This window comes from Colletotrichum aenigma, assembly GCF_013390185.1.
Source record: "Colletotrichum aenigma strain Cg56 chromosome Unknown KSG_Cg56_contig05, whole genome shotgun sequence".
NCBI lineage: Eukaryota > Fungi > Ascomycota > Sordariomycetes > Glomerellales > Glomerellaceae > Colletotrichum > Colletotrichum aenigma.
In genome coordinates, this window is record NW_023500911.1 from 1,683,556 (window position 1) to 1,709,689 (window position 26,134).

A 26,134-nucleotide genomic window follows, 5' to 3' on the forward strand; every position below is an offset into this window, starting at 1 on the left:
TTATTAGTTTTAAAACTAACTTTAATAATAATAATTTGTTTGGTAATTTTTAATAGCTCTTTTAGTAGTAGTAACTTAATAAGCTTTTTAAGTAAATAGAGTAATATTAATTAATAATAAAATAAAATATTTAAAAAGATCTTTAATAATATTTTATATTAATTATTATATATATTCTTAGTTTTATATATTATTAATAATAAATAATAGATAATACCTAAATAAGTTATTATCTACTTATTAAAATATATAGTAACAGTTAAAAAATATTATAATATTTTTAGATTATATGATTTAATAAGAATAGATTAATTAAAACTATTAAAATAAATTAATTACTATATTATAAATATCTATATAGCGTTAAGTAAATTTATGTATATATATAGGGATTATATATATATAATTTCAGTAAAAAGGGGGAGCGGACGCTATTAGTGCAACGGACTGTATACGCTACTAACGTGTATAACAGGCAGCAAACGCTGGACCTTCCCGCCATTACAGGCGTTCAAACAACACGGAAAACGTCCACTCAGGGCATTCAATGAATCTAATGCCAACAGCAGCAGAATCCTTCCTGTCAATAGTGGCCGAGGGGAGGTTGTTAGTATGGTAATTAATCGAAATCTTATTAGTGAACCTCACTGTAGTCTAACAATACAGTCAAACTCCATGTTCTCCCACGCTCCGCTCACAGTCGGGCTCCAAATCTCAGCCAGACCGATGAACTCATACGTATCCGCGTTCGCGATAGGTCGCAAGATGACAGGGCACCCATAACCCTCGACCGCATAAACCATATCGCCTCGTCTTGCAAGTTGAGCAGCCACACCAAGATATCCACTCATGGTGGTGACCAGGCGCACCTCATGAAGTGACCAAAAGTTAACATATCGCATCATATTCTCGAGTGCCTTTAACTCATCCGTGTCTAAGAGGTTTGCTGAGTCCGACTTTTGGGATGCTGAGATCGAGGGCCCTGGCTTCTGCCCAATTCCGGGAAAAAACAATGATAGCTTCTTTCCAAAGTATGAAGTCGACACTAGCATCAAGGAACTGCTTCAAGAGAGCCAACTCCGTGGCTGTCCCTGCCGAAACTCCGAAGGGTATCGATACAGACGAACCATTACTGGCCAGCTCCAAACTCACTGCAAGAAGACCGAGTTTAAAGGCGTCAGGTAACCCCTCGGCATAGTATTTGCTTTTGAACTCATCCGTCTCCCAATTCGGAATCTGGCGCAGAATCGCATCCAGATGGACTAGCATCTCCGAGTCATCCCTGTAAGAGTGACAAAGTCGTGTCGGCTGCATCATTGAATAATCAATGGTTCTTGGCAGAAAAAGCTTCTGAGACGAGCTTTCCAGACTTCCACTGTTTACAGGCACACAAGCCGCAACTCCATCAACTGTGTCCAGGTATGTGGCTTTAAGACTCAAGATGCCTTGATCACTCAGTCCAAGTTGACGCTCCCAAAAGGCTTCCCAGTCTACCTCAGGGATCGCAGCTGAATCTCTCATATAAACGTACATCGCGATACTCGAAAATAGATCATGATCTGTCGAAAGGTCTGGTGCCCAAGAAGGCACTTGTAAGCTTTGAAATTCTCTGCGTATGTCAAAACACCCGAGACTTTCCCCAACACGAATCAAAGCAATCGCCGCATCAATCGAGCCCTTTCGAACAGACTTCGTATAGTCAACATCAATTCCAAGATACGTAGCCGGCTGCAACAGGCCTAGCACTCCGTATAGCACTCCGTATAGCTTGTCCAGGGGTATAGACGAGCGAGACATGAGGCCTTGTAGTATCAAAAGGTGTTCGGGACTTGTCCCCGGCTCGTCGGGTCCACGTTGGAGCCGAGCTTCATAGATCGTATTGAGTAGAAGAAGCGTGTTCATGAAGGTCCTCGTGTACTCGTCATCGGGTGACCAAGCTGGGTTAAATATAGTAGCTTTGACAAACCATTCTGCAAACCAAGACAGTCGCTCGAACAAGATCGTTGAGGACCCTGCTCGTACGACTGTCTGACTAGAGCTGACAGTGAGCTCCTGAATTATCCAAACCCGATTCCAATAATCGAGGCGGAATATGGGAGACAGCATGGCCAGTAGGCGCTCGTCAGCGGACAGCGTTTCAAGTAGAGAGATGGGAGGACGCTCTGGAGGATTGAACTGTGAAATCACAACAAGAGCTTTCTCCGACACTGTACGGGTTCCCTGGTTTTCAGGATCATGCTCATCCATACATCTAGCTTCTGATGGAACGGTCTCAGTTGATGCTAGTTGTAAGGAGTCCATCGACGAGTCATCCGAGAGCGCCAAGCGATAGAGACTGTCTAAGAGACGCCCGATGAGGTCAAAGTAGACTTTCGTATCTGCGCCTTTGATGTCAAGGGACGTTCCGAGCCAGACCATCGACTTGGTTGCAGTGCTGAAAATCTCATTCATTCTTTTGACCTCGGTAGCTCGCTCGTCGAGGTCATACTGATTAATGCAGATTGCATCCGCCCAAAGCATCCGCTTCCGGCCTTCCACAAAGTCTTCGCTTCTCCGAAACTCTTGCAGTGCCAGAAAGAGATTATATTGAACGACGAATGGCCGGCCTATCGTTGACGTGGATAGTGTGCTTTGTGTTCGACCCATTCTCCCATGTGTAGCTTATGGTCTCGTAGTCTCCCCACACGAACCTATTAGGAGTGGGTGTGTCGTCATCCATAGAACCATTCTTCTCGCGCGAGAAATGTTCCCACTCCTCATAGAGAGTGATAGGCGAGTGGGACCTGTCGATTACCTTGGCTCGGAAGGCGGCATAGTCTGGGGTCCAATCTTTCAAAGAGGCCGTTATCATGGAGCACATAAGGGTTCCATCAGGAATGCTGTCTCGAAGCATATTACCGCTGTCAAGCTTGTTCAAGTCTGAACGGATCGAAATGAGACGAATTTCCCGGCGCGAGGCCTTGAGAGGAGTGTACATGGTTGACATATTGTTCGTGATTTGGTTGACATTGGGGAACGTGTCGAGTAATGTGTTTTTGGGTTCGTGATATCAGGCAGTCACGCGTTGGAGGATCAGGCTGCACTCTTCTGTCAGATTCCACTCTCGGCAAACTCGTGACCGATTGCATGTGTGGTTGACAGTATCTCCTTTCACTGGCTGGTTACCCCTGTCCTCCCTAATGCCCTTGGAGTTCTTGCCTCCCTACCTACCTGACTACCAACATCTCGGTGAAGTGAATCTAATAATCATTTTAATAGCAACCACAGATAATAGTGACGAAAGCGACAAGAACGATGGCGATAATAACTAAAACGACGATGCCAACGAAGACAACAACAACATCAACGACGACGACGATAAGAATAACAATAGTCGTAATCATAATAGTAGTAATAATTATGGCTACTTCATAGATAAGACAATAACAATCTGCTCAGTTAGCTGGATATACCCGCCCGCATAGCTTCTATATTAGGAGCAACAACACAGCAATCAAGCCCGACACCGGAGCCACCATGCGGATTGCAGCGTTCGTAGGGGAAGGAGTGGAAACGACCGTAGGAGACGGGTCCGTAATTGAGTTTTCGTTTATCGCGATACTCGCAGCTTGGATGCTCAGACCCGACGAGTTGAAGCAGTTGCTCTCGTTCACTGGGGCAGTTTTGGACTCATCGCCTGTGAAGATGATGTCGACGCACTGATTTCCAGTTAGCAAGGCTATCCGGCACCATCAATAGCACCTGGAGAGGACGTACGCTGAAAAGAGCACCACCATGCCTCGCTGCCTGGACGACCTGGATCGTCGCCAGGTCACCCTCCTTGGGTTCAACGGTCCTGGGGAGCGGAACATGCGGCAGACAGACTGTGCCGTCGTAGGCCTCGTTCGTGGGACCGGTGAGGTGGAACATTGGGACCATGACGGTGGTGAAGTTTGATGGCACTTCACCCAAGCCGATGTTGACGTACATGAGGGCGCTCTGGTGGCCGCTGTTGTAGCCGGGCTGGACGGCGATGGCACCGCCTTCGAGAGGCCAGTGGGTTCGGTTCTGGGTCAAGTTGAGGCCGCCGCCTGTTCGATGCCATGTCAGATATCTCGATATTGGACTTGATCACGCAGGCGTGGTATCTGGCAAAACTCACATGGATACATCCATTGCATCCCGAACGGGAACGTTTCATTCGTAATAATGTTGTTCCCCCTCCATCCTGGGTACGAAATTTCGACATGTGCAGTTGCCAAGGACGCAAACAACCCCGAAAGGGCAGCGATTGGTATGAATGCGCTCTTCATGTTGATATGCCTTCGATATTTGAGCAAGGTACAGACAGCGTACTAAACAAGGACACCGATCCACCAGCACAACCCACATTTATAAACAATCATCCATCAAAGAGCCTCCTCCCCAAGATACCCCGCGGTGAATCCTTTGACGTAGCCTCTGCATGGAGGCGATGTCAGCATCAGCACGAGCTGCCAAATATGGCCTTCCACAACTTCTTTGTGCCGACACACATGCACCGTTGGCCCGAACGAAGACGATTGGATTTAGAAAACGCGCGTCAGCCCTACCGACGACCGGGCGCCGAATGGCTGAGCCGGTGGCTTACGCCGCGCGGGCTGCTTATTGGAGCTTCGGTGTTTGGGAGGCACTTGGCTGCTTCTGGACCTGCCATGCTCACAAGAGAAACCGGTCTTGATTTTGAGTTGAGGGGGATGACTTTTGGTTGAGGTTCGGGGCAGTTTAGGGTTTTGATGCTACGGTCTGTTGTTCCTTCGGGCTTGGGCTGAAGATGAGCTAGGTGCTTCGGATGTCCTCCGAAGGCAAGTCTGAATAACCTTCTTTCAGCTGGCCTTATTATCCCGAGAATTGTTTACAGAATGACTCGGGGTCGCAGATCATGCCCGTCTTCGAAAGGGACGCCGAAGTTCTGTTGGAAGCCAAAAGTCCCGGGGCCGGGTCGAGATAGACTCCCGCCGTTGGAATTTAATAACCCACCAAGAGATGGGGATTCTCAATCTCACTCACATGCCTCATCAATAAAACGAATGCGAGGATAAGACTGACCAAACGTTGGCCGTCGCTAGCTGCGTGAGATAAGATCCTTATCCTCCCCACTGCGGCCTACACATCTTCAACTCACCGCAAATGCCAACAATGTGTAGCGCAGCGCATTCCTTCCGGAGCCACTCCGTCACGCTTCCAGTAACCATAGCTGCCAATCTCAGGCTGACACAGAAGCGGGAGGGGGAAACGCCAAGCCCTGCAGCGGGACAGGCTCCGAACGACAGGCAAAACGGCGTCTGGCGCCGTCAGCACTAGCGCGACGCGGTGTGTAATGCATCGAGGCTGTGTCTAGGATGTAAACCATTGCAACGTTGGAAATGCCGTTGGAGCCGTTACTCAGGTCGTGGGGAGCTGAAAACCATAGGTAGCTAAGAAATACAATAGCAAACGGAAGAAAAGTTTGGTAGGCTAGCTGAAATATTCGGTTCTTCGGATGGCACAAGTTAAATGGGAAAAGTACCGTGCCGCTCAGCTGCCTGCAGGAGAACATCGGCCGCCTGGACGTGAAATGAGCCACCCCGGCTTCGGGAGATTCGAGAATGCACGGCGGGTAGAGGCAGACAATGGAACATATCGTTGCCGTCCTGTTTGCAACAACGGCACTTCGTGTATGCCAAGCACTGTTTCGGTTCCTTCGCAACTCAGCCTCACGATGCGGTTCTTGACTTTCGTCACCTCCATACGTTATTCTGCTGCCTCTCTCCAGTAGGAGCAGGAAACTGGGGTAATCCAAGACCTGCGTGAATCCTTCAAAGCCAGCAAAAGCCACTTCCGTCCCATATTTCTCGATAACCAACAAATCACAGTGCAGACTACCATCAAAAAAAAATCCACGTTTGAAAAGCGGTCCTCGCAATCTCCCGCGTCGGAGTTTTTAACTGGTTAAATGGTCGCGCGGCATCACGCGAACGGCGGAGCCACACTCAACCTGAGGATGCTCAGCAGGGATGTCATGTCCTTCTGGTCGCCGACAAAAAGGGACTTTTGCAGCTCATCCCTGTCCGTATCTCTGATAGACAGTAGAATCACTGAATCAACAGATCTTTGCCAGCGCAAAAAAGCTCGCCCTTTTCGCGGCCGAACAGCTGGACCGCACCACATCGCGACTCCTACTGGAGATTTCCCACTTGTCGGGTTCAGCGACAGGGAACGCGATCCATCATCCATTGCAGGCTGCAGAAAGAGGGCGAGGTACATGCCAGATTCCGTCAAGACTGCACACCTTCGAGATCCCAAGCGGCAAAGCAGTGAATGACAGTTGCCGGAGGCTGCTTCTTTGCCCCTTTCCCGTGCCGCTGTGCATTATCTTCCGAACACCTAACCACCACTCCCAAATTTCACACATCCTCGCCGTAGCTTAGCGTCCAACAAACCCCTGTCCCAGGCACAAGAACAGAGTCCAGTTCGGTCCAATTCTCAACAGAAGGTAGGAACGAATATGCTCTCTCCCGTCGACCCATCATCCCTTCGCGGACCCACGGCACCGGGCGTGGGCGATCATTGCATCACGCCCTGCCGCGGCGTTCGCCCGGCCGGAGCAGGCAGCAGGCACACACAGCACACTCGGCGCCAATTCAGGGGGGCAAACGAGATTGCCCGACTGTCTCGGTTGGCTTGGCTCCCTTTCCTATTCGCTTGGCCTGCCTGACGATGTCTGTATTTTTGCTGTATCCGTAGGCAAGTCGCCTAGTCAGACCCAGTGAATGATTCTCTGGGGCACTCAGTCACACACCATACCCCATCTGAACCATCTCCAATCGAGTAATCGTAGAACAAGGGTGTCTACATGAATTCAGCCGGTGACATGATACTAAAGAGCTGAACACATCCCGCCCCCCATCGTCCATGTCTTCTTGTTTCTTCTCTCTCCAGCCCCAAAGCCAAGCTGCCGTGTAATCCCACAAAAAGACTTTAACCAGTCTCACCAGCTTCACCCGCTCACACACACCCCTTCACCACCAACACCAACAATCACAACCGCTACAATGCAGTCCAAGCTCCTCCTCGCCGCCACCCTCCCGGCCGCCGTCCTCGCCGTCCGCGACCTGTCCGGCACCCTCCCGCACGCCTTCCGCCGCGCCGAGGCCCAGCTCGCCGCCCGCGACGAGGCCGCCTGCCTGTCCGCCTACGCCGCCCACTCCACCGTCGTCGACGACTTCCCCGAGCTGCCCACCGCCCTCGCCACCTACACCGACGTCGACGTCCCCACCATCACCGACCCGTGCCAGTTCCCCTCCATCACCGGCTCCGCCGGCGCCCTCATCACCTCCTACTCCTCCGCCCTCCAGAGCTGGCAGGACGCCCACATCACCGAGATCCGCTCCCTCTACCAGGCCTGCTCCGACGTGCCCCAGTTCTCCAGCATCCTCGCCGAGTACGGCGACGCCATCTGCACCAGCGCGGCCGCGGTCATCACCTCCGAGGACGGCACGGCGACGGCGTCGGCGACCGCTACGGGGCTGGTCACGGCTACGTCCAGCGGCGGCGGCGCTTCTGGGGCTACTGCGACTGGTACCGCTGGATCTTCTGCCTCCGCGTCTGGCTCTGCTGCGTCTGGCAGCGCTGCCTCGACCACCGCCGTCCCTGCCGCCGCGCCCAAGGAGACTGGCCTGTTCGTCGCCGCTGCGGCTGCTGCTGCTGCTGGCATCGTCGGTGCCGTTATGCTCTAAGCAACATCACGCAAAGAGCCGTTAAAGAAGACGAACGCCCCGCTGGGGTTGGGATCTCATGGTCTCCAATTTCCCACCTAGAGTTTCTCGGGAGGAGAAATAAAAAATCTTAAATTTTACCTGTAATTAATTCTTGTAACTTAACCTTAAAACACACTCTGGGGCGTAAAATATACCCGGTCGACATTTAATCTCTATTTCAACCTCGTATGGGGATTCTCCGTGCTTCGACGACCTTATGATATTCATCCTGGGATATGCAGTGGCCAAAGCTCCGAAGTTTGCTGAAGAAAGACCTTGTGTCTGTTAAAGTGCCCCCTGAAGGCCTGGGTCGATGCAACCTACCCTTCACCGTTGATGCACAACCTGAAGCAGTTACCCGTGGATACATCTACCCAACAAAAGCTGCATCAACTTTGTAACGCTACGTCCGCTGTGAGAATTGGAGGCAAAGAGTTGCGCTCGTAGATTGGTATCTTGATACACTTCAAACTAAAATGTGTCCCCCTACTCCCCTAGTAAAACAGACCCACCGCCCCCTTTTGATGATACTCCAAAGTCAAGTCAGTTCAGGTAAGAACATCGCATTCTGAGCCAGAGCCCAAGCCAGACCCAGCATCCGCGCTGGTTGCTTACTTTGCGGCATACTATGCCCTGCCGACCCAGCCAGCGTTGATGAAAAACTCAAAAATGCGCCCGCCCTTCTGCGAGTCCAGCCTACAGATCTCCTTGGCCTGCTTCTTCTTCAGTGTACCGTTGCTCTTGAGGGCCTCCTTCAGAATCTGCTCCTTGATCATCAGGTATGGCTTGGGCTGCAGCCGCACCACCTCGCAGAGCTTGGCTTCCTCCGGCGTGAGCAGGTGCAAGTCTGGCGCGGCCTCTTGTGTGAGGGTAAGGGGTGTGACGCCTGGCAGAGCCTGTGCCATGTACTTCTGCCGCGTGACGGGACCTGACGGGCCCGTTCCGTTTGCCACAATGACGGTGCCATTTGTTGAGGCCCCATTGACGTTGCCGTTGGTTTGAGGCTCGCTTTTCACGTCCGCGCCGTTGGTGCCATTGGATGGCGGTGCTGTCCGTATTGGCAGCTCGGGCTGGACAAGGAGTGCGGCTCCGCTTGGGGGGTCGGGCACAGCGGCCGCCTTGGACCTTTGGGCCGACGCCATGCGCTCTCTGTCCATTGAGCCCATTGGTATCGCTTTCTGTGCCCTCTGCGCCTTCTCAGTCTCGAACTTCTCTCCGCTCCGAAGGTCACCAATGCGCAGGCTCCTCCATTCTTGAAGTTGGGTGATAGCTTGTCGGAGGTTGAGCTCGTCAATAAGACCCTGGCATAAGCTCTCAAAGTCATCGTGGTTCATCATCCGTGCAAATGGCTTGGCCTTGTTGAGCAGATCCCTTTCCTCCTTACTCCTCTTCTTTTCGACTTTTGTGTTTTCGCGGTATTCGAGCAGGTTGTGCTCAAAGATGACCTTTTTCCTGTCGACACGCTGGGTAAGACGGCAGTTGTAGATGTCCATGACCGTCAACTTCAGCTCCATCTCCGGCTCAAGATCACCAGTTCTAGGGTTGAGGCCATCGCCTGGATCGAATTGCATGAGCTGTACCGCTTCTTCCGCCTCGTTTGCGTATTCTGTCTCGAACTCCAAGCGACCAGGCATGTATCCTTGAATTTCGTGGCATGCTGGTACGGAGGCAGTCGGCTTCGTCTTGGGTTGTAATGTGGGCGCATTCTTCGCGGCGTCTTTGCGCTCCTCTATCCTGCGCTTCTTCTTGGCCTGGAAGTCCTCCCTAGAAATCTCGTTCGCGAGCTCGTTGTCGCCTGGACTGCAGCGTTTCGGCAGCGGAAACCTGGGCGAGTCGACATATACCTTGAGGTAGTGGTCCCTGACTTCGTCCTTGTGGCGGAAACCGCCAATGTGATCCGCAATATCAGCCCATGATCCCAGGCCGTATATCTCTGCGCCCTCAAGGAGGAGAAGTTCTTCGTCGGCGCCCCAATCCCGGTCGAAGATGGGGAAGGAGTTTTGCTCGATGACGCGGTATGGATGTGATTCGGGCTTATGGTTTGAACTGGATTTGCCCTGCGAAAAGCATTGGACGCAGAGGTCGTAGTCGTTGCAGGCGGAGTGGGCGCATCTGATGCGTACCTATCGACGCAGAGGGTGGGCGTTAGCGCGAGGCGCGAGATGATGTATGCGCCGGAGCTCGGCAGCGGGGCTGAGGGACGCGACGACGGGCAAAACAACAAAACAACATACCGTTGATGTGATGTCTACAGAGCAGATATCGCAGTGGTACTTGACACCGCCCTCGCCGCCTCGTGTGACGGTCTTCTTTCTAATGACGCCCATTTCGTCCAGGGCTGCGGTGGGGACGTGGAGGCCAGCCCCTGGTAAGGCTCAGCCGGAGTCGGTCGAGTTATCGCGATGCGGAAGCGGGCATACGGTGGTTTATTGAGTAGGACTTTGTATTTTTAATGTAGAAGCGTGGTCTGCTCGATGCGGATGGGACGGTCGTCGATGGACTCGATGGATTTCGGGTGGGCCGATGCGCGTTGTTGATAATCCACGTTTTCAAGGTTCGCCGTCGAAACAACGCCAGGCTCCAATGGAAGGAATCCGGGGATCTGGAGACGTGCTTGACCCGACCCGAAGTCTAGCCGCGCTTGGGCCAGGCAGATGTGGCTGCGAGAACAACGCACTAGCCACATGTCCGGGAGCCTAGCCACATGCTGGCCGCTATCAAGACGGCTCCGTCATCCCCGACTAACTGAATTCAATATTCGGCCAACGGACTATCGTCCGGCTGTTTGCATCTGCAACCATTTCCTGCAGTGTATGTACATTAAGACGATAGGTGCTGGCGTCGTGGAATAATATGCCGACCTGCGGGCGAAGAGCTGCACAGCAGAAAATCTCACTGCTGCCAATACAGACACCAGCCAGCAAATACCTCTCTCTCACCCATTGACCCGAGCCAGGACTGTCGCGTTCCACATGTCGTCACCCGCGGCCCCCAAAGAGTTTCTCCGCCAGTTTCCCGCCGCTAGCTCGGCCCTTCAGCGTATCGAGCCCGCCAGAACAATGGCGCGCCTCTGCGATGGTGGGGTTTCGCGGGGCAATTCTTCACTGTCCCTCTGTGTCCTCTGGCGCAACATCCCCGAGGCACGAAGCGCATTTGCAGGGATCGGACGTCACCACCACCAGCCGCCAGAGGTGAGCTGTTTTGTGGCAGCTTCCCCGTCTGTTTCCTCGGCCGCGACCTGCCGAGGGCTGGACTTTTGTACTTAGCCAGATTGGTATGGAGAAAATAACAACGTGATTCTTTAAATAATCGTGACTGGTTCATTTTCGAGCCTTCTCTTATTTTTTCCATCTCTTGGCTGGTTGAGTGCGACGTTTGCGACTGACATTAAGAGCCCCGCGCTGTCTTCGTCGCGGAGCTACTACCCCGCCATCTTCTCCAAGATTACTGTTGTCTTTCGTGAATCTCACCATCCGTCGCAATGCCTGACAAGATCCTCGACGACATTTCCCATCGTCGCTACAACCCTCTCAAGGGCACCTGGCTGCTGGTCTCGCCTCACAGGACCAAGCGCCCCTGGCAGTAAGATCACCTCGGCCGGGCTACGTGATGCGACATGCGCTAAGGTGGACAGAGGTCAGCAAGAGGCGCCCACTGTTACGAAACTTCCTGAGTACGATCCAAAGGCAAGTCGTTTCAAGCTGAAGAAGAGAAGCATTTTCTGACCCTCTGCAGTGCTACCTCTGCCCCCGCAACTCGCGCGCTGTCGGCGACGCGAACCCTGACTACAAGAACACCTTCGTCTTCGTCAACGACTACAGCGCCGTCAAGGAGGACCAGGCCGAGTACAAGCCCGAGGAAGGCAGCGATGGTAGGCTTCTTTCTGTCCCAAGCGTGGACATTATGATGATTGACGATGCCAGACCTCGCCGCATCCCTCCTCAAGGCTGAGGCTGCCACCGGCAAATGCTACGTCCTCACCTTCTCCGAGAAGCACCATGTTACCCTCGCAGACATGACGACCGAAGAGATCGCTCCCGTGATCGACGTCTGGACGAACATCTACGCCTCCCACCTCTCCCCCACGAACCCCCTCTCCAAGGTCGCCGCCGCTCTCCAGCTGCCCCCTCCGACGCCCGCGAGCACTGTGCCTGCGCCCCGCGACCAGCTGCGCTTTATGCAAATCTTCGAGAACAAGGGCTCTGCCATGGGATGCTCGAACCCGCACCCTCACTGCCAGATCTGGACCACCTCCACTATGCCGGAGGAGCCCGGTACTGAGCTTGTCCAGATGGCCAAGTACCGCAGCGAGCACGCTGGGCGTCAACTGCTGGGCGACTACGTCAAGGTCGAAATGGAGAAGAAGGAGCGCACGGTCTTTGAGAACGATGCTTTCATTGTGGTGTGTCCCTGGTGGGCTGTTTGGCCATTTGAGGTCATGATTCTGCCCAAGAGGCATGTTCGCGCGCTTGTGGATTTGAGCGCAGAGGAGAGAGTCCTGTTTGCCGAGTCAATCCAGGAGGTCGCAAGGAGATACGACAACCTCTTCGAGACACATTTCCCTTACAGTAAGTGGTCTCCGTCATTAGTAGGGGAATCACGCTCACAAGACAGCAGGCTCCGGTATTCACCAGGCACCCCTCGATGCCACCGAAGAAGAGGTCGAGAACAGCTACCTCCACATGCACTTCTACCCACCTCTCCTTCGCTCTGCGACCGTCCGAAAGTTCCTTGTCGGTTACGAGCTCATGGCCGAACCGCAGCGAGACATCACTCCCGAGCAGGCTGCGGCCAAGCTTAGAGATATGGGTGGACAGCTGTACCGCAAGTCAATCTAGAAGAGGCTATGAAAGCATATGGGGGAGAGTTGAGTCAGGCATCATTGGCGGCATTTTTGAAAAACCCAAATATCTGAGTATTGACATGATTATTAAACTATCTATTTGAAATCGCTAGACATTAGGGCCCTAGATCCCCTGAACCCATTACCCGTTTCCTGGAATGCTACATGGCGATCACTGCTGACCAGACTGGCCCGAGCATGTGGGCATCTACATGAAGAGCTGGAGGGCTGCTTCCTCAGGTCCTCATCATTTTCTGCTCAAGGGGCCTCGACGTAGAAGCTGCGAACCTGGGGCATCCATATCAGGGCAACAGTAGCCAGCGTGAAGGGGAACGCCTGAGGAACGCCAAATGTCATGCTCTTGAAAACGAACAGCTCGCTCGCAAAGTGACCCAGGGCAATGACATATGTCCAGATGGCGAGGTCGTACATGTGCGCGTAGTGCAGGTGGTAGGCGCAGTAGAGACGGACGACACTCGTCAACAGAGTCCAGGTGCCGAAGCAGCGGGCGGCGAGCGGCGTGCCCTGATCCAGGGTCTCGGACTCCTTTGCGCCGGCGGGCGCGGGGACGAACTTCTTGACCGAGTCCTCGGGGTTGTACTTTTCGGAGCGAGGAGGGAGGGCGGGGTTCTTGACGAATTTGCCATTGTAGACGCGGCGCGAGTAGTGGAGGGTCAGGTAGTTCTGGGCCGAGTTGCCAATGGCTAGGAGGGAGAGCTGCAGGCAGTACTGTATTAGCTTCGCGATGTTGCGCGTGTGGTGTTATAACCAGTGACACGAGACTTACGAAGAGCATGTAGTAGGGCAGAATGCCCTTCGCAGGAGGAAGCAAGTCGGCGAGAGACACCATTTTGGCTTCTCTGTGGATGTTTGAAGTCAGAAGAGATCAATTGACACCAAAACAGAGCATGAAGAAGGGATTGGGAGTAAAAGAGTGGAAAATGACCTGTCACCGTGGGATGCCGCCTTTCTCATTTTCGATGGGTGCACCGGCTTCCCGCTAAGAATATTAACGGACCTAGCTGCCACTCCTTCCCGAATACGAACCCGGGCAGCTTGTCTACCGGCAGGTCCCTGTGGCTGATGCTGTCAAGCTGTGGCTACTCAAGACCTGTCGATCCCCGATTGGCTAAAGCTCAAGCCCCTCCAACCGTTGGGAGCTGCCGAGGCGTGGCTGGTGGCTTTCGACATGCATTTTCAAATTGCCTATCCCAACATTTTGTCTGTGCTTGTCGTGTGGTCGAGCTGCACATCTCAAGGTCGCCGACGCAATCCTGTCAGCTCTGGCCTCTTCCTCCCCGCACAACCATCTTCGCGCACCAGACTGCTCGAATATCTCGAAGATGCAGGGAATCACAGATTATATCGGCCAGCTACCGCAGCCGGTCCAGCTCGTCCTGGCCAGCGTCGGCGCTCTCTTCCTCGCCAACAAGGCCCTCGCCTACGTCAAGTTCCTGCTCGGCGTCTTCGTCCTTAGCGGTAACAACGTATGCAAGCCCCATCACCTCTCCTACTTCGAGGGCGTCACTAACAAAAACTTGAACAGCTCCGCAAGTATGGCAAGCCTGGCACCTGGGCAGTCGTGACCGGTGCCTCCGACGGCCTGGGCAAGGAATACGCCTACCAGCTCGCCAGCAAGGGCTTCAACCTCGTCCTCGTCTCCCGAACCCAGTCCAAGCTTGAGACCCTTGCCCACGAGCTCGAGGCCAAGTTCTCCGGCAAGGTCCAGGTCAAGGTCCTCGCCATGGACTACGCCCGCGACGACAGCGCCGACTACGACCGTCTCGCCCAGCTCATCACCGGCCTCGACGTCGGCATCCTCGTCAACAACGTCGGCCAGTCCCACAGCATCCCCGTTCCCTTCGTCGAGACCGCCCGCGAGGAGCTCCAGAACATCGTCACCATCAACTGCCTCGGCACCCTCAAGACCACCCAGGTCGTCGCCCCCATCATGCAGAAGCGCAAGTCTGGCCTCATCCTCACCATGGGCTCCTTCGCTGGCTGGATCCCCACGCCCTACTTGGCTACGTACTCGGGCTCCAAGGCGTTCCTGCAGCACTGGTCCAGCTCTCTCGCTACGGAGCTCAAGTCGGACGGCATCGACGTGCAGCTTGTTGTCAGCTACCTCGTGACGACCGCCATGAGCAAGGTCCGCAAGACGAGCGTTGCGATCCCCAACCCCAAGAACTTTGTCCGTGCGGCGCTCGGAAAGGTCGGCACTGGCATTTACCAGAACTTCGCGTACACCTACACGCCGTGGTGGACGCATGCTCTGATGCTGTGGATTGTTGAGAACACCATTGGCGTCGCTCACGAGTGGGCTCTGGCCGTCAACATGAAAATGCACGCTGATATCCGCACCCGTGCGCTGAGGAAGGCGGCCCGTGAGGCCAAGAAGGCCTAAGGAGGCCGCGAATAGAGTTAGATGACTCTTCGATGTTGCATGAGGAAGAAACAGAACGTGAGGGGAAATGCAGGTTATGAGGAATGAAAGCTAGAGGAAGATGATTGGTGCATGAGCGTAGACGCATGCGGAATGCTTCAGGGGGAAGCTGCGAGTGGACGTCGTGACGGTGGCAGTGCCTCGTTGGGGTGCTGCATACGAAGGCTACGGATATACAAAAGTTCTATATAATTAATTCTGTCATCTAATCATGTCGCGTATGATATCTGCAATGAATTATGAATGAAAGCTTGAATCAAGTGTGAAGCTCCTGCCAAAGCGTCAGGTTCAGCCTTGTGTCCTGATTGGGCCTAGCGTGGGACCACCGGGCTCCTCCAGGCGCGAAAATTCCAAGTGCTGGCCCAGCCTCTCGTCGAGCTCCTCCAGAAATTGTTTACTGCACTTCACCTTTTCCACACCGAGAGCTCCCGCAGCTCGTAATCTTTTCTTTGTCGGGCTTGAGCTGCACAAGCTTCGAAAAGCATCATCCAGCGTCGATTTTTTACCGACAGCCTTCAATTGAACGGTCTGCGACTGCCCGTTGATGATTCAATAGCGCGACCTCCTTCCGCCTACTGGCCGCATCTTTGCGACGCGTTTGCCCGCCGAACCAGCACCCTTCCGTCGAGCTTCGAACCGAATCCCGACGACGATGTCATACCCTCAGCTGACGCCGGCGCGACCGGTGCCCGGCGCCTTTTTCAACACGCCAGCAGCTTCCCGATTTGCAGGCAACGACAACGAGCCCGTCAGACGGCGCCTGTTCTTGGACGGTGACGGAGCCCAGGGAAGCACAACAACTGGATCCAGCGGCGCCCTGGTGGGAGGATCGAGCTTCGCCCCTGCGACGGTCTCTTCGGTCGGTACGAGCGGCGGACTGGTCTCGACGTCGCATGCTCCCCAGCAAAACCTCCCGCCGGTCACAAGAGCGGCGCAGGCGGTCAACCAATTCCTGCAGGCCGATGAGAACTACCCGGAACTGGATTCGTACTGTAGGCGTACGTCTTCTCCCCTTCCACCGCCCTTTCCCCCCTCGATGGCACATCTGACCCCCAAACAGCAGGCGCATCCTCCGAGTATGACTACAGCTCGCTCGATTCGGCGTGGGCCCCCTTCCACAAGACGCAGATGTACCCCATCCCGAACCAGGTCTTCAGCCACTACAACACCGGCCAGTTGCAGACGTTGATGGGCTTGTTCGCGGAGATCAACCACGCATGGGTTGTTATAGACAACTCGCTGTTCCTCTGGGACTACACACACCCTGACCCTGAGCTTATTGGCTTTGAGGACCAGCCTCACACGATCCACGCAGTCGCCCTGGTGTCCCCGAAGCCCGGCATCTTTGTCAACTCCATCACCCACATTCTTGTCGTCGCGACTTCGTCCGAGATGATTCTCCTCGGTCTTTCTGCCGAACCGACCCCCTCCGGAACGAAGACGGTTTCGCTCTACAGCACGAAGTTGAACCTCCCCCTGCGAGGCACCGATGTCCGAGTCATTGCTGGCACCGCGGACGGTCGCATCTTCTTCGGCGGAAGCAACGATACCGATATTCACGAGCTGTACTACCAGCAGGAGGAGAAGTGGTTCTCGAACAGATGCGGCAAGATCAACCACACCAACCCCGGTTGGTCCTCTGTGGTCACTCTGCAGAGTGGCTTCTGGCAGCACAAGTCTCCCGAGGGCCTTCAGAGCATCGTCATTGACGACTCGCGGAAACTGGTCTACACTCTGTCTACCAGGTCTACCATTCGAACGTACCACATGGACGGGCCTAACAAGCTCACCAAGGTTATCGAAAAGGAGAGAAACGCGTGTCTACGTGACATTACCCACATGATCACCCAGTCGCCCTTGCTCAACGAGCGCACAACGATCGTTTCGATTAGTGCCATTCCCTCCCGAGAGGCCTCGAAGTTGCATCTCATGGCACTCACCAACACCGGATGCCGACTATTTCTCAGCGCAACAAGCTCTGCTTCTTATATGATTGGCGGCGTGTCTTCTAATACCCCCCCTCAGAGTATGCAGGTTCAGTACATCAAGTTCCCTCCGGCGGAAAACCCTGCCCGCGCCAGCACCAATACTGCCGGCGAGACCATAATCGATTTCTCTTCAAAAGCCCTGGCGATGAGCAGACTCGGTGCTCGATTTGCCCCAGGCTACTTCCTGGATTTCGTCGTCAAGGAGTCCGACCCCAATAACGACCAGCTTTTCGTTTCTGCCCCCGAGACCGGCCGCATCAAGACCAACGCATCGTCTCAACAACTCAAGTACTACGAACACGGCAACTGGATCGATATTGGAAGTAGAGCTGAAGATGTAGGTTTGGTAACGAAGCCATTCGCTGCTGCGAACCAACCCATTGGTTTTGGAAACGAGCTCGCTGTTCAGTTTGATGAGCCTTCGACCGAGTTTGCCATTCTCACGAATACCGGTGTGCACATCATTCGCCGCCGCCGACTGGTCGACACTTTTGCTTCTGCTATCCGCGGTGCCGTGGGCGATGAGGGATTGGAACTGGAGACGCGCAAGTTTATTCAGCGATATGGCAGGGTGGAGACAATCTCTTGTGCTCTGGCAGTAGCTTGCGGACACGGCGGTGATGCACGACCTGGAGCCGCTCGCGCCATCGATCAGGCCACGGAAGATCGCGCTCGCACTGTTTTCGTCGACTACGGTGGACAGCCCTCAATCACGGAGACCGACGGCACACAACTCAACACCACCTCCGTCCGCCTTTCTCCTAGGCATGACGCCCTCTGTGTGTACATCACTCGCCTGATCCGAACCTTGTGGAAGAACCACGTGGTTGTCCCTGCCGTGAGCCCCACCGGAGGCGTCACAATCGGATCCAGAGTGCCTCTTGCCAAGCTTTTGTCGATTCAAGAGCAGCTCGAGCGCCTTCGCAGATTCCTCGAGGCTAACAAGAGCTTCATCCAAGGCCTGTCTGGCCCCTCTGATCTCCAAAGAGTGGCGAGCAAGCAAGAGGAGGTTGCTCTCCAGGCCGAGCACCAGGCTCTGCACGCGCTTCAGAAGCTGATGGAGAGCATTTCAGAAGGCATTTCTTTCGTTTCAATGTTGTTTGACGAGCGTGTTAGCGACATCTTCACAAGACTTGACGCGCAAGCGCAACAAGAACTGAAGGAGCTCACATACGAGAAGCTGTTTTCGCAGGCTCCTGGAAAGGAGCTGGCCAAGCTGCTTGTTAAGTCGATCGTCAACCGCAACATCGAGAGCGGTTCCAATGTGGAGACTGTGGCCGATGCCCTGCGTAGGAGATGCGGCAGCTTCTGCAGCCCTGATGATGTTGTCATCTTCAAGGCCCAAGAGCAGTTGAAGAGAGCATCCGAGCAACCATTGAACAGCAACCCGTCACGCACACTGCTGCATGAAAGTTTGAGGCTTTTCGAGCGCGTCGCCAACGCCCTTTCCTTCGCCAACCTGCACAACGCTGTGGCTCAGTACATTGAGCTGAAGTACTATGCAGGCGCAATCCAGCTTTGCCTGGTCGTCGCCCGCGAGAAGGACAGAGGCAACAGCGCCCTTTCCTGGGTCCACGATGGCAAGCCTCCAAACGACCCTCGGGCTAATGCCTTCTCGGAACGTAGAAAGTGCTACGAGTTGATTCACGAGGCTCTGCAGCACTTGGACGCTGCCTCAAGCAGGGAGCCGGAGACGATCGATGGCAGGTTGACACTGATTGGCACCAAGCGCCTGGAGGCATACAGTGTGGTGAACGATTCGGATGATGAGGTCTTCCACTTTGACCTCTATGAGTGGTACATCGAACAGGGTTGGACCGACAGAATTCTGGCCATCGAGTCACCTCACGTTATCACATACCTCCAGAGCCTCGCCAGGTCTAATGTTGGACACGCCGAGCTTCTCTGCAAGTTCTACACTCAGCGTGAGAGATACTTTGAGGCAGCCCAGGTCCAGGCCGACCTCGCGAACTCTGACTTCGACCTTGGTATCAAGGAGCGCATTGTCCTTCTCAGCAAAGCCAAGGGCAACGCCAGTGTCGCCACTGCCGGCATCGGCAGGCAACAACAGCAGGTCCTGGCCCACGAAGTCAGCGAGCTCCTCGACATCGCCAACATCCAGGACGATTTGCTCGAGAGGCTCAAGGCCGACAGCCGTATTGCACCGGAGCGTAAGGCGGAGATTCAAGAGGCTCTCGACGGTCAGATATTGTCGCTGTCAGACGTAAGTCGCCTCCTGAAGTGCTCAATGACAAAGCTAATTCGCTCCAGCTCTTCAACCAATACGCCGACCAAGCCAATTACTACGACCTGTGTCTTTTGATCTACCACAGCGCCGACTACCGCAACCCTAGCACAATCTCCCAAACGTGGGTCAGCCTAATTGAGCAAATCCACCAAGAGGCCGTCGACCGCATGGAGGAGGCTGGCCCCGGCATCCCTGTGCTGCCGTCGCCGTACGAGTCTGTGTCAGTCAAGGTGCAGAACATCGCCCACCGCACATCACTCGACAGCTTCATCTTCCCTGTGCCAGTCCTCCTTCCCGAAGTCTGCCGCTACGCCGTCGAGTACCACCAGGATGCTGAGATTGGCGCCGACCCCACATGGCCCGTCCAGCTCTTCATCAGCCTGGGTGTCTCCCACGACATGGTTACACGCGTTCTCGAGAGCGTCTTCGACACGCAGGACTACGGCTTCAGCGGCAACAACCGTAACCGCATTATCGAGCTCATTGTCTTCGCGGTCGACGTCTGGCAACGCGAGGTGAAGCGTCGCGGCGGCGCCTCTCTGAAGGGTGACGGTGCTATCGGTGCCTGGGTTAAGGATCTGCTGAGCAGGTGCGAATCGTCCTTGCCGCCTGCGGGCCACGGCTCGAACCCTGGCGGTGCGGATTTGGCGGAGGTGCGCAGACGTCTGCGTGCTGTCAGGAGGGAAGTTGATGGTCTCGTGGAGAGGGGGCCGTCGGGAAGCTTGCGCTTTATGTAATGTCTGAACAACGTTCTAATGATCCGGGTGAAAGCAATAAGGCAGGAGAGAAGGATGGTCGAGGAAGAAAGAATACAAGATAAACTAGGAGACTGACAACAGAAAGCGCGCTGCTCTCGTCTCGAGAGATTCCGCCAGTCGGGGGAAGGAGGAGAAAGATAAATCATGTACAAAGAGTTGGACCGAAAAAAACCGTGTGTATTTTTGCCCGGGGTGTGTTGGGGTTTAGGCCGCGCGCGGCTTGGGACTTGGCGATGTAGGCTTAGGTTTTTGAATGACTACATTTAGTTGGTGTTCTTTTTTCTTAATGGATTGGGTTCCTGAGATGCGGTAGCTGGACTTGGTGAGTGATTTGAGTGGCAGTCAACCACCAGACAATAGGGCGTCATCTATGGTCACTTGGCGATCGTGTCGTGCTTATCATCCAAAGTTTCTGTACAGTTGTCAAATTTGATTGATCGGCTGACAATATGGACCGTGATATTACTTGAGATAACCACAGCCAAGACTGGATATTCTCGATGCGCAGTAGGATGACAGAGACAAGAAGGACAGCACAGACGAGAAGGGCGACAGACGAGATAGACGAGCATGACTGTGCATGCACAATGACATGCTGCCAAGTCGCAAATTATTCTCCTTCTGCCGAGCAGCGGCTTGGCATGTAGTACCCAGAGGCTTTTCTACTGGATCATGTAACATGGCACTTATTGACCTCTGCGTCGTTGATACGTGCTGATGTGAGACAAGGCATTTTGATTCCACAGCGGCTGAGGCTGGCTACGGCCGGAAGGTAGAGTAAGGTAAGGCAACCACCAATAATGACAGCGAAAAGTAGTGTGGGAGGGCCTAATCGATTCAGCTGACAGCTTTTTACCAACCAACAGTTGTAAATTCAACCTCATCGAGCTGGACATTGACGTTGACGCTCATCCGATCCAGTCTTGTAAGAGCCTTTTTTTGTTGGCGTGAAGTTCTTTTCGTGCTCTCTTTTATCCTATGTGTCGGCGAGAAAGACAAGTGTAATGATCCTCAACAGAATCGACGAAAGACCGGAAACTCCTCCGCGGGGAACCTCTCAGGATGTCTCCAAAACACCATCCGGCTTTAAGCTGCTGGCTCCGAAGCCACATCAACGTATTACACCGAGCCTCAGCATACGCCCCTTGCAGTCGCCCGAGTCCTCCAGTCAAGCTGAGCCACGGCGCCCGCAGACGCGACAAGAGTGGGACGTCATGAAAAACGTTATCAGGCACCTTTACCTGGTTGAGAACTTCACGCTTGAGGAGGTTGCGAATACCATGCTTAGGGACCACTTCTTTGCAGCGACGTAAGAGTTGTCACCGGACGCCCGCGACGGCTGAAGCTGACGTCTTATTCTAGTAAAAGGATGTACAAGCGACAATTCAAAAGATGGGGCTGGAACAAATACAACACCCAATCGGTCCAGGAAAGTAAGGAAACTGGCCGAGCTATTGAAATGTCACAAGGCCAGACAACATGTCGACGACCGATGCGCAGTAAAAGAAACATCAACATAGAGTCTGCTTGGGCGATCAGAAGATGCAGTTCGGCAAGAGTACCGATCGCAAATGCCACGCCACCTACCAAGTTAACCTGCGCGAACGGAGATGATAAAAGCATCGTGCAGCTCTTCATTAGCCTTCGAGATCTTATTCATGGCACGTTCCGGGGCGATGATGCAGTCTGGTCTAGTGGAGAACTCAGATTCACCGGGCTTCCGACTACCGGAAGGCTCCTGGTGTCCCAGATGGACCAAGCCATCCGTCTATTTGAAAGCAAGCACCACAAACAAGGCGGCATGATGTTGCGGGAAGCCTTCCGAAATTTGGAGGATGTTATGGAACGAGATGCTATTGAGATATACCAGGTCGTTCTGCTATATATTCCCTTTTATCTTCCCGCCAGATACAAAGATGTCACGCGGGCTTGGCTGCACTACGTATCGCAGATGTTGAGTCTCAAGAAGATGCAGGATCCGATCTCTCAGTTGGCCAAGCTGCTATATTTAATTCACGTGAATGATGCACAGCAACTGGCTCCGGCTCTTGAGCGTCTATTTAGCATCACCGCAGACATATATAGCCAGCTCCGTGGGACGAAGGATCTTTCTACGCTTCTGGCCAGTATCGAGCTGTTGCTTGCGAGGGGAGACTCGAACACGTCGCAGGAGTCCACGCTTGTCGTCGAAAAGCTCGGGAGCCTTGTCGAAGAAGCGGCCGACCAACTTGGAGAGACTTCAGAGACTGCTACTGGCATTGAAGCGTACCAGATCACGGCCGCAGCACGATTGATGCTGTCTCCTGCAGACACGAAGATTGCTGAACTGTGTAAAACGCATGTGGGTAGAGTCAGTGCCGCAGAAAAAACGTCAGCATTGAGACATAGGGATTGCGGTGCAAGCCTCGGGGCATGTTGGTGGGGGAAGCCGTGGGCATGATGGCTGCGTTCATTGCGGAGGTCTAGAAACAAAAGATACATACTCCAAAGACCTTGGTAGAGCTTTCGAAGCGTCAAAGGAGCAGGTCGGGTGCTCTGACATTGTTATTTTGCCTGACCAGACTTTGCGGCGGAATCGCCTGATCTGGAGGGAAATACTGCAATCATTGGGACGGGCGGAAGAGGCGATTGAAGTATGGAGAGGTTCTTTCTCTCGGTACGCGGATGATGATGAACAACGTGACCCAGACTCCCCAGAATGAGGCGAAAAGTACAGATTTATCGAAAGGGCTATGGTTGGTCAAGACCCAGCCGTGGACAGGAGATAGCCCATATTTCCTATGCCTGAGTCACAATATTTCCTATGCGTTCATCCCTTGTGTACCGTATGTTACTATGGCCAACACTGTTGTCCTCGTCGTCTCTATCACTATTATCGCTTCTAGTGTCGCCATCTACAAAGTATTTTTTTTGACAAGATGTGTTGTGCATTGATTTCAATATAAGGGCTTTTGTTAAGCCACCTGACTTCATGGCTAGTCATCCACGCTATTAAGTAATCCATACCGCCAGCCTGATGGTTAACGTTTACCACTATTGTTTGTGTAATTGATCTTCTCAAACGAAGACTCATGAATGTAGTTTCCGTTTGCATCCTCTGTAGTCCGTGAGGATGCTTTGATCATTTCGAAGTCACCGTCTTGCCCGTAGTTGATCTGTACCATGGCGGATCCGCCGCCCTCGCCTGTCGCCCCTCCTCCTCCTCCTCCTCCTCCTCCTCCTCCTCCACCACCCCCTCCGCCGGCTTTAACGACGAGATCTTCGCTGCTCCGATCTTGACGGCCCATATCTATGAGTTTTCAGGAATTTTGGGGTCTTATTTGTAATTGTAAAATGCCTCACTGTACCTGTGGCCTGAAACCTTGGGGGAGTCTGAGGCTTAAAAACTTTTTGTGCAGAAAGAGTCGAGTCAAGCCACGCTTCTTGTGTACCGGGGTTCTTTGTTGGCATTGTCAGGGTCGGCCGTGAGAAACATCCTCTTCAGTATGTCACGTCATGATCAGGTCCTCCAAAGTTGTTTTGGCCGCCAGGCTAGTCGGCTGGACTCAGTGCCGCGGGGCTAATAGCTTCCTTCCCTAGGTTGCGGCCCTGGATTCACGACGTTGACTTTATCAAGGGCTAGCCATTATAGTTACTATATTCTCCCCCAAAAAGGCTCTTTCTAAAATTATTCAAGCATCTATAGCTTTCTAGGGTGAGGATTTATCACCACACCTTTAGCCTATTAGCTATCAAGGCAGAGAACGCGGAAGGAATAAGTAAGATTGGCATTTTTGATTATTCAGATGAGGTGACATGTAACCATCCAAGTGAATGCTTTTCCTAAGCTGCTGGCTTGAGACTCTCGCAACGACATGCTGGCTACCATAAAACTGCGAAGCAAGACTCATGTTGTCCTATGTCGTCAGATATGATCACTGTAGACCGAGAATCATATGCGAACCTCTGGGAACCTTCCGCTTATCATCATAATGCGAAAGCGCGAAAACCAACAGTCCTACCTACTTGAGCATAACGGTCGAACAATAATGCGTGCTAGTCTTTCTTAGGTGGCGCAGCACCTTGTGAGTGAGCCTTGCCATCAACCTTGGCGTGTCAGGGCAGTGCAATGGAGACTTCGGTGAGAATTGAAAGATCTGGCAAACACCGGGCGGCATTGCATTCAATTTTGAGGCTATTCTTTGGGGCCAAGTCAATCAGCTAGCAGTTATCGGCTTGGAAGAGCTTAGTACCCGTGCATCAACACCGAAACGTCGGGTACCTACTACAGATGGAGCGCATCATGTTCCGCTCTGGACTGCAATACTATGATTCCATTCGATAACTAGGCTCTCACTTGCGTCCTCGTTATTGTTAGTCAGCGCAATCCAATTCGGCTAGCGAAGAAACCCCTAACAACAAAAACTTCGATTGGTATCCGTACCTTATTATCTGGTAGAGTGGATGTGAAAGCCTGGCAATAGTCCCATCCTGAAGTGGTCCTGCCAATGTAACGTGCTCCGCCTGAAGTCGGTATTTCTGTCGCATTTCGCGGCACAGAAATGAATGGACGTGCAACACCAGACCTTGCCAAACGGAGATGTGTGCGATGTCTAGGAAATCTTCGATGATAGTCGAAATGTGCTCGATCCTGCTCCCTGTTGGTAAAATAAAGACAACATATCCAAAGATCCTCTTTGCTCATCAGATATCACTTGTTAAGGTACGGCCGCCTTGGGTACGATTGCCTCTCAACCCCGCATCCTTCGGAACCCCTGCAGAAATCACTTTGATTCGTTCAATTAACAACGTTTATTGTACTTCACGCGTAGTAGCCAACCAAACCCTTGTCTCGAGGTCGAGGGCGATCGCAATTGACGGGGAGCCCATGTACATCAAGTGACGTTGCCTAACACCGAGTTGCCTGGTTGCCTCTGTGACAGCGCTGCCCTAACGTACGCGCGAATTAATCGTACGGCCACAACTCCCTCTGCCTCATCGTCGCAGCTGCAACCAGCGGCCAATACATCAATCGCAAAGTCACCCCAGGAGAAGAGACGTGAGAGTCAATCTAGTGATACAGTTACTTCGTGTTTGCTTCGCTTAGACGCGTTATCGAAGGCAGCACGACATCTCGCATGGATCCTTCCATCATGGCCATCAAGCCCAAAGTTGAACACCCATCACGTGATGGAGAAAAGGACAACCCGGCAGGTCCGACTGTATATCACAACCATATCTCAATCTACGGCCTATTGTTTCTTGGTCTGGGGTGTTCAACGGAGACTCCAGCCCGGCCTGCGCTTTTCAGACCCCAAACTATCAGCGACTGGGAGAAACGCAAGGAGACGATCCGAGACCTTTACATCACCAAAAACCTGTCGCTCAGAGATGTTGACAGAATCATGACGGAGAGACATCAGTTCTCAGCCACGTGAGCGATGCGACGTTGGTTACCCGAAAGACTGCGGCTAACAATGGATCCTTCTCAGGCATCGGCAGTACAAACTGAAGTTTCTTGCATGGAATTGGAAGAAGTACAATGCCAGAGAGAGGAGTACCAGACAGCTGAACGAAGGCTGGGTGGAGACACTTCCAACAGTGGTCATTGGCAAAAGACCCATTCGTTCTCGGCAGAGCACTGTTCCAACAAGAAACCGCAATCACGAGGTACGCATAGTCGGAATGCGATCATCCCCACAGCTTGAATGCCAAACACAGTTTCCTAATGCGCCATTGCTCTGGTGCCAGGAGGATGAACGTGTTAATGGGCTATTTCTCGGTCTACGGGATCTCCTCTTCGGCACCTCTCGCATTAATCCTCGTTGGAGACAGGTCGGCAGTTCCTGGTGGCTACCTGATGCAGGGGAGCACCTTGTCTCCATAATTATTTTAGCCACCCGTCGGCTAGAAGCTGGAGAGATCCAATCGAGTGGTTCTGCATTGCGAAAGGCTTTCCTTGGCATCGAGGATGTCATCAAAAATGAAGCCTTGATGGGTTACCAGTCGCTTTTCTTGGAAATTCCCTTGAGGCTTCTGGAAACTGGACAGATCAACGAATTGCATTTTTACACTGCCCACCTTTGGAAAATGCTTGAAATCAAGAAGAAAGGACAAC

The 26,134-nt window shown here is 53.2% G+C and overlaps 9 protein-coding genes across 9 annotated transcripts; 4 read left to right on the forward strand and 5 right to left on the reverse strand.

Annotated features, from left to right (window-relative positions):
* Positions 1–924: 924 nt before the first annotated feature.
* On the reverse strand, positions 925–2,646 carry CGCA056_v008125 (uncharacterized protein; the record flags this gene model as incomplete). The annotated part of the gene is made up of 1 exon (XM_037323373.1): positions 925–2,646. The coding sequence occupies one exon, from the start codon at positions 2,644–2,646 to the stop codon at positions 925–927; it is 1,722 nt and encodes a 573-aa protein (XP_037178683.1).
* An 821-nt stretch (positions 2,647–3,467) lies between these two features.
* CGCA056_v008126 (Uncharacterized protein) lies at positions 3,468–4,292 on the reverse strand (the record flags this gene model as incomplete). The annotated part of the gene is made up of 3 exons (XM_037323374.1): positions 3,468–3,698; positions 3,757–4,070; positions 4,142–4,292. The coding sequence occupies 3 exons, from the start codon at positions 4,290–4,292 to the stop codon at positions 3,468–3,470; spliced, it is 696 nt and encodes a 231-aa protein (XP_037178684.1).
* Positions 4,293–7,052: 2,760 nt separating this feature from the next.
* Positions 7,053–7,736, forward strand: CGCA056_v008127 (uncharacterized protein; the record flags this gene model as incomplete). Its single annotated transcript, XM_037323375.1, has 1 exon — positions 7,053–7,736. One exon carries the CDS (start codon positions 7,053–7,055, stop codon positions 7,734–7,736), a length of 684 nt encoding a protein of 227 aa, XP_037178685.1.
* Positions 7,737–8,383: 647 nt separating this feature from the next.
* ADA2-2 (Transcriptional adapter 2) lies at positions 8,384–10,084 on the reverse strand (the record flags this gene model as incomplete). The annotated part of the gene is made up of 2 exons (XM_037323376.1): positions 8,384–9,880; positions 9,992–10,084. 2 exons carry the CDS (start codon positions 10,082–10,084, stop codon positions 8,384–8,386), a joined length of 1,590 nt encoding a protein of 529 aa, XP_037178676.1.
* A 1,154-nt stretch (positions 10,085–11,238) lies between these two features.
* gal-7 (Galactose-1-phosphate uridylyltransferase) lies at positions 11,239–12,595 on the forward strand (the record flags this gene model as incomplete). Its single annotated transcript, XM_037323377.1, has 5 exons — positions 11,239–11,339; positions 11,392–11,413; positions 11,493–11,628; positions 11,681–12,325; positions 12,375–12,595. The coding sequence occupies 5 exons, from the start codon at positions 11,239–11,241 to the stop codon at positions 12,593–12,595; spliced, it is 1,125 nt and encodes a 374-aa protein (XP_037178677.1).
* A 263-nt stretch (positions 12,596–12,858) lies between these two features.
* On the reverse strand, positions 12,859–13,450 carry ERG28 (Ergosterol biosynthetic protein 28; the record flags this gene model as incomplete). Its single annotated transcript, XM_037323378.1, has 2 exons — positions 12,859–13,329; positions 13,388–13,450. The coding sequence occupies 2 exons, from the start codon at positions 13,448–13,450 to the stop codon at positions 12,859–12,861; spliced, it is 534 nt and encodes a 177-aa protein (XP_037178373.1).
* Positions 13,451–13,943: 493 nt separating this feature from the next.
* CGCA056_v008131 (Very-long-chain 3-oxoacyl-CoA reductase) lies at positions 13,944–15,004 on the forward strand (the record flags this gene model as incomplete). Its single annotated transcript, XM_037323379.1, has 2 exons — positions 13,944–14,087; positions 14,147–15,004. The coding sequence occupies 2 exons, from the start codon at positions 13,944–13,946 to the stop codon at positions 15,002–15,004; spliced, it is 1,002 nt and encodes a 333-aa protein (XP_037177949.1).
* A 691-nt stretch (positions 15,005–15,695) lies between these two features.
* On the forward strand, positions 15,696–20,016 carry NUP170 (Nucleoporin NUP170; the record flags this gene model as incomplete). Its single annotated transcript, XM_037323380.1, has 3 exons — positions 15,696–16,041; positions 16,104–19,255; positions 19,303–20,016. The coding sequence occupies 3 exons, from the start codon at positions 15,696–15,698 to the stop codon at positions 20,014–20,016; spliced, it is 4,212 nt and encodes a 1,403-aa protein (XP_037177948.1).
* Positions 20,017–23,057: 3,041 nt separating this feature from the next.
* On the reverse strand, positions 23,058–23,487 carry CGCA056_v008133 (uncharacterized protein; the record flags this gene model as incomplete). Its single annotated transcript, XM_037323381.1, has 3 exons — positions 23,058–23,254; positions 23,276–23,326; positions 23,385–23,487. 3 exons carry the CDS (start codon positions 23,485–23,487, stop codon positions 23,058–23,060), a joined length of 351 nt encoding a protein of 116 aa, XP_037177947.1.
* Between the last annotated feature and the right edge of the window lie 2,647 nt (positions 23,488–26,134).